Raw genomic sequence first — 7,333 nt, forward strand, 5'->3', positions numbered from 1 at the left:
TCACAATTAAACGAAGACCAGATGGGTCCATTGAAAGATACAAAGCTCGATTGGTTGCAAAAGGATACACTCAGACTTATGGCGTGGATTACTCAGAGACTTTTTCCCCGGTAGCCAAGATGGATACAGTTCGAGTATTGCTCTCCGTTGCAGCAAACAAAGATTGGCCTTTATATCAATTCGACGTTACAAATGCCTTTCTACATGGAGAATTGAAGAAAGAAGTCTATATGGAGAGCCCTCCTGGTTTCGAAGGAGACTTCAAAGAGGGAGAAGTGTGCCGACTAAAGAAGACACTGTATGGACTGAAACAATCTCCAAGAGCATGGTTCGGGAGATTTGGTGCGGCTATGAAGAAATATGATTATCAACAAAGCAACGCAGATCACACATTGTTCCTAAAAAGGAAAGGAGATAAGATTACTTGCCTACTGATCTATGTTGACGATATGATCATAACAGGAAATGATGAAGAGGAGATTGCTCAACTCAAGAAAAACTTGGCAACTGAATTTGAGATGAAGGATTTAGGAGCACTAAAATACTTTCTTGGAGTAGAAGTATTAAGATCAAGAAAAGGAATCTTCATTAACCAGAGAAAATATATTCTTGACCTATTGGCAGAAATAGGGATGGTGGATTGTAAGCCAGCAGAAACACCCATCATTGTCAACCATGGCTTGCAGATCAAGGAAGGTGCTCAACTAACAGACAGAGAGCGGTACCAAAGGCTTGTTGGGAAATTAATCTACTTGTCTCATACTAGACCTGATATTGCATACGCAGTCAGTATAGTAAGTCAGTTCATGCATCAACCCCAACATGAACATCTTGAAGCAGCGCTAAGGATAGTGAGGTATCTAAAAAGAACATTTGATCACGGTATAATGTTCAAGAAGAATGATCATTTAGAAATCCATGGGTACACAGATGCAGACTGGGCAGGGAATCCCGTTGATAGAAGATCAACCTCTGGCTACTTTACATTCGTTGGCGGAAACTTGGTTACCTGGAAGAGTAAGAAACAGAAAGTTGTGGCACTCTCAAGTGCAGAAGCAGAATTCAGAGGAATTAGGAATGGATTGACAGAAGTATTGTGGCTAAGAAGACTAATGGAGGAATTAGCATTGTTACCACAGAAAACATGTCAGCTCTTCTGCGATAACAAGGCTGCCATCAGTATATCAGAAAATCCAGTTCAACATGATCGAACAAAACACGTTGAAGTTGACAGACACTTCATCAAAGAAAAAATTGAGGCAGGAATTGTTGAATTTCCATTTGTTCGATCCAAAGATCAACTCGCAGATATTTTGACAAAGGCAGTTGGTGCAAGAGATTTCTCAGTAGCACTCGGCAAGTTAAGTATCGAAAATCCCGTTACTTAACTTGAGGGGGAGTGTTGGAAATAGAATTTGGGTGTCTCAAGGATGTTGGAAAGAGAATTAGGAATTCCCAACCTATTGGAAAGGGGAGATAGTATTTATAATGAAGAGTTCCAAGTTGTCTAGTCCCTAGATGCATTTATATTTCTTGCCCTATAAATACCAATATACATTGTATCCTCAAAACATAATTCAGTGAATAAACAATCTTTTCCAATGTTCAATATCTGATTATTCAACAGCTTCAGCATGTTATGGGAGCCAAGACAGTGGAGTGATGATAGCTGCAGCAAGCGATGCTCTATGGAACAATGGTGCTATTTGTGGGAAAGTATTCACCGTTACATGCACTGGACCAACAAATCCATATCCGCATCCGTGCACCGGGAAGAGCGTGACGGTGAAGATCGTCGATCACTGCCCCGGATGTGGCGGGACCCTAGATCTCTCTAAAGAAGCCTTTGCAACAATTGCTGATCCAGTTGCTGGGGTTGTCAACATTGACTATTATTAGTAAAATTTACACACCAAATTCTATGTTTTAAAATCATATTTTATCTCCAATAATAAAATAAAAACTGACGTGATTTTTTTATCCAAAATCATATTTTATCTCCAAGTAGTCCAGAGACGATTCAGTTAACAAGATTCAAGAATAAGGTTTGGAGCAAATCCAAGTATAATACCATCCTTTCTATTTCAATTAGTTGAGTTCTAGGCACAAGCACAATCTTTTGGAATATATGATGAAATCCAAATTAAAGATCAATTTTATCGTTTCGTGGTAATGAAATAATTATGTGGTATATTAAATTGTTAAGCGAGAATTTTGATGGACCAATAAAATTGCTACAGAATTCGACATATGATTACAATGTGGATTTGATTGATGCAAACAAAATCGAAACTACACGTCAAAATCGAAGTTTAATAGTGGTAACTATTTTTTTCGGGACAAATATTTGGTATCGTATTTTGTTGCCATACAAATGTAAGGAACGCTACCAATAGTTTATGTATTCTTGTAAGGTACGCCTACTTTGGGGATATCAAGGCACACAAACAAAAATGAATTAGAGAGAATCCATTTGGATTTGGCGTTTGCTATAATATGAATACTAAGTATATACTAATAGACTGACAAAACAAAATAAATTAATACAAGTGAGATGAATTGTATTTAAACCAAAATTAAGATGTACTTCCTCAATCCCAACCAACTTTCATTTTGATTTATCCCAACTAAGATGACTCATTCTTAAAAATTGAACATCTTTCTCTCTACTTGATTTCATCTCTTTTATTTTACTCTCTCCATTACACATATAAAATAAAGTTGCATAAATTCTCGTGCCTCCCAAGGAATGGGCCATCTTCCTCGGGAGCCCAGTTAGCAGCGAAGAGCTGTGGTGACCTTGAGGTCACGGGTTCAAACTCCGCCACCCGCTAGAAGACTTTCGGCCTTAATCTGCAAGCTCGATCGAACAGGATTATATTAGTTGGATTCCGTCAAAAGGCGGTGTTTAGTACACCTGTGTGGTTAAACCAAAAAAAAAATATGAGTTCATGAAAGCAATTCTCATCCTTTGTGTTAGTTTTAAATTTTTAGGATTTTAGATTAATGATAAATCACAACAAATTGTAAGTTTACTTTAATCTGTGCAATTTATGAACCTGGTGAAACATTTTATGTACTTTAGGTATTGGTTCTGGTATTTAGAAATTAACAATCAATGTAATACATAGATTCCTCAATATATTCATCAATTTTTATTCTTCATAAATATTTAATTATTTTTCTTCATTTATTCACTTCTCTGCATACATTTTTTTTTTCATGCGGAGTTACGAGCACGTAATTTTATTAAAAGATTTACGTAATTATAATATTTTTCTTAGAATTATGTTAAAAAGAAAGTTATTTAATTACTCCCTCCGTTATCTACATTAATGTCTCTCTTACTTTACCATTTCTCCACTTTAACTATTTTATATCATTTTTATAAAAAGAGGACAGAAAAGTCAATGGAACTGCTAAAGCGGGACGGAGGGAGTACTGGTGGACTAGTGTAGAGACAATAACAATATTAAATGTCTAAGGATACTAACAAAGATCGCCTATATATAGCCCATCTTTTACTAGTTATATCACACCAACACCATATTCTGAAATACTTCCAACTCAGATTTTCTTTCCAAACTCAAAACATATAGTTTCTCTTTATTTTTTATAAGTATTTAAGAAATATTTATAAATGACAATTGCTCGTGTTATGATCGTGTTCACAATCGCCTCGAGCCTTTTTTGTATGGCCTTAGCCAAATCAGGAAAAGCCACATTCTACACTGACTACACACGTAATTTTCTCTCTTTCAATCTGCTCACAACATATATAATTAATTCAAATTTAGCTTATTTTTAAAAATCTTTTTTTAGCATCGGCATGCTATGAAAACAAGGGAGAAGGTACGATGATAGCGGCAGCTAACCCGAGTTTATACGATAATGGGAAAGCGTGTGGGAAAAGGTACAAAATACGGTGCACGGGGGGCACCAACCACGGTGACAAACCATGCAGGAAAGGTCATGTCACGGTGAAGATTGTCGATCTCTGCCCTGACTGCTCAGATGATCAACTTGATCTCTCCCAAGAAGCGTTTGAAAAGATCGCCAATCCTGATGCTGGTGTTGTTCGTATTAACTATGTCAAGTAAATCACTAATTTGATATTGATTTTATGAATTGAACAATTTGATTCGAAGAGATTACTATGTTTATGATATTCTTTGGTATATAGGAGCAATTTGACTGAAGCCATTACTTAATTGTCTAGTGTAATTTGTTTGTGAGCTAATCAGAAGTTTGTAGTTAATAGTTTGTCGTTTATTTGAAAATTTTTATTTTATGTTTTCGCCAATATATTTCCTTCTCTATGAGTTGTAATTTTGTTGATAACAATTTTTTTTTCATGGTGTTGTAATATGCAGAGTGTAAGAGGACCATCGAGTTTACAAATAAGCATCCAAAGCTATGTAACTTGGTTTATTGAATAAGAGAATTTGGAATCACCAATATCGTTGGCTGTTGCCAAACATGTGGTGTAATTGTGTATGTTGTTGGTGGTGGTAATAATGTGAAAAAGGATATAGTGGGAAAATAAAATATTTTTATTCCAAATAGTATCTTTTTATGTTTGTTTACTGTTATATTACGTTGAAATTAATAGAGATACGTATCAATTCGAATAATTTATATGAAAATTTCCTTACTACTCTTAGATATGAACAATCTCTGATTTAGAAGTGGCATCTAGAACTGAAAACAACAATGAAGATAATCAGAGTTAAACACACAGTACACAAACATTCACACAATTACAATACATATACTGAGCGCAGTGGCGGATCCAGGATCCGGAAACGGAGGGGGCGGAATATAGTGTATTAGCTTGATTTAGTGCGGACATGACTATTTTTTCATTGTTCGGGGCGACGCCAGAAGAAAATGGAGGGGGCGGACATGGTAATTTTACATCCCGATAAGGGGAAAATAGTTGCACGGAGGGGGCGACCGCCCCCTCTTACCCCCCCTAGATCTGCCACTGACTGCGCGCACACACTGCACATTGTGAATATATACATTGCACACACACAATCACAAGGCTGTGTGGAGCAGTGCAAACCAAGACTCTGGGTTCGCAAGGCATGCGAACCTGGCGACCCTCCAGCTGCGTATGACATTTTTGAAATAGTTCAGCAGCGCGTCGCCAGCTTCGCACCCATACCAACTCGGCCACCCGTCAGACTTGTCCGGAGACGCGTTTTGGCATGTGTTTTTAGCTTTATTTGAACTATTTTCCCACCCTAGTATAAATACTAAACCGGGTTTGTTCTTCGGTCGGATTTTGAACATTGTAAACACCCTAAAGACTCATTTTGAGCGTCCATCTTCACATCTTTGAAGATTGTATTCAAAATCTATTGTGGTTGTATTTTAATCTATTGTCATGCTTAGATTGAATGTTAAGGTATGCAATTCTAGTTCTTGTGTTGTCCATTAGATTCTTGCTCTGGTGAAAGTAGTTTTGGGTTATCTTCATTGTTTATAGAAGGTCCATAGGTTCCAAGCATTGACTCAACTTATTTTACACACAAATATACCCGCAAGTGTATGGGGCTACTGTAGCAAATAGTAAGCAAAAGTATTGTATCCACAAAGACAATGAGTGTTAACCTAAGTACCACGAACCAATCTTAACTACTATCTAGAAGAATCGAAAGGTTTTTTTTTCTAAATCTACTTGAAAGCAAAGCATAAACAATAGTTAAAGCAAATAAAAACAACTTAGACAAATAAAAGGTCACAGATGTAGATCAAGAATGGAGAGGTAGAATCCTACGAGTTCGATGACAACTATCCTATGCTTAACTAAATTTCAAATTATGCCAACAAAGGGTCTCAAGGGTTATTAAGCTATCACTAAGGTAAAACTATATCTTCTCCGAAGCATACAATTTGTAGATTGTTACCTAGAACTGAAGTGTCCTTCCTACAACTAAGACAACAACTCCTAAAAGCTCCTAAGATACTTAGCTTCATTCAAACGCTCAAATCTCCCTATTATATTGGCAAAGACGTCAACTTCTCTTCTTTCAAATTAAACTACTCATCTCTCGATTATTGTAGTAGAATCCACATGCATTTATAAGGTGATTAGTCAAATAAATGTATAAGCACAAGAGAAGTCAAAATAACCACATGAGCCAAGACATAGAAATGAGGAATTTAATTCAACATAAGAATCATTGTATCTCCCTCGTAGAACTCTACGAAGGGTTTAGCTACTCATGTTCATCACAAAAGTCAAACAAATATTCAAAAATATTGTTTGAACAAAAATAAAACTAAAATATGAACTCCTAGAATTGAATAAGGCGGATTGGAGGCCTCGTCTTCAATCTTGCGATGAATACTCGTCCTCTGTTCGTTCTTCTCTTCTTCCTAGGTGAAAAACTGGGATTTTTGGGGTAGGAGGCGCGTAGAATGTGTTGGGAGGCATTTCCTAGGCATATATATATATATACCTAGGGTTGACTTTGGGCACGAAATAAACTATTGGTCGAACCTGGCGAGTCGCCAGGTTCGTTGTTTGTCGAAGCTGGAGAGTAGCCAGCTGCCTACGGCGTTTTTCTGGTGCTTTACTGGCGGGTCGCCAGGTTCGTTTGCACGCGAACCCGGCTGGTCGCCAGCTATGTCACTACTACGCGCAGTCTTTGTAAAACGGCCATAACTTGTTCTACTGAACTCCGATTGAAACGTTTAAGATATCCACGCGAAGTTCTTTGGAAGACGAAGAGAATGGTAAATATGGACTAATTGGACTTTAAAATCTCCAGAAAAATTGTTTCGAACCAAAGCATCTGTACATCCACATAATTTGTACGTTTTTTTACACATTTTTCACAAAATTGTCAAAATACCAAAGTCATAGAGAAGTGGCTATAATCATGTCACAGAGTACACAATATATGATCAAAACCAAGTAAAACTACCCTCTAAAACCGTGTAAAATCCAAGTGAATCAAGCATCCATCTAAATCATAACACCTTCATCTTCTTCCATTTCCACCATTTTTATTGTTTCATTTCTTGTTGGGTTATTGAAATATTTGCAAGAGCAAGTTCGAGGCAAATGTATGTGTCTTGAATCCTTAAAATACATATTACGTAACCTGATACCTTGGGTAGTGGTAATTGATAACTATTAGGTGTCAATTTTGTTATTGCATTGACTCATGTACTTGCGTGGTTTGATTATATCCCAAGAGGTGTTTGAGAATAAATTTATTATTCAGAAACTCGGTCGGTTTGAATTTAATTCCAAGAATAATAATAAGTAAATATATATATATATATATATATATATATATATACATCTTGAATTAGA

At 36.5% G+C, this 7,333-nt stretch overlaps 2 protein-coding genes across 2 annotated transcripts; both read left to right on the top strand.

The window, feature by feature from the left end:
• The first annotated feature begins 1,430 nt into the window (after nucleotides 1–1,430).
• Nucleotides 1,431–1,899, top strand: LOC125194664 (putative EG45-like domain containing protein 1). Its single transcript, XM_048092909.1, has 2 exons — nucleotides 1,431–1,479; nucleotides 1,628–1,899. The coding sequence occupies exons 1-2, from the start codon at nucleotides 1,431–1,433 to the stop codon at nucleotides 1,897–1,899; spliced, it is 321 nt and encodes a 106-aa protein (XP_047948866.1).
• A 1,741-nt stretch (nucleotides 1,900–3,640) lies between these two features.
• LOC125192356 (EG45-like domain containing protein) lies at nucleotides 3,641–4,100 on the top strand. The gene is made up of 2 exons (XM_048089896.1): nucleotides 3,641–3,743; nucleotides 3,823–4,100. The coding sequence occupies exons 1-2, from the start codon at nucleotides 3,641–3,643 to the stop codon at nucleotides 4,098–4,100; spliced, it is 381 nt and encodes a 126-aa protein (XP_047945853.1).
• Nucleotides 4,101–7,333: the final 3,233 nt, after the last annotated feature.

Source organism: Salvia hispanica, chromosome 6 (assembly GCF_023119035.1).
Source record: "Salvia hispanica cultivar TCC Black 2014 chromosome 6, UniMelb_Shisp_WGS_1.0, whole genome shotgun sequence".
Classification (NCBI taxonomy): Eukaryota; Viridiplantae; Streptophyta; class Magnoliopsida; order Lamiales; family Lamiaceae; genus Salvia; species Salvia hispanica.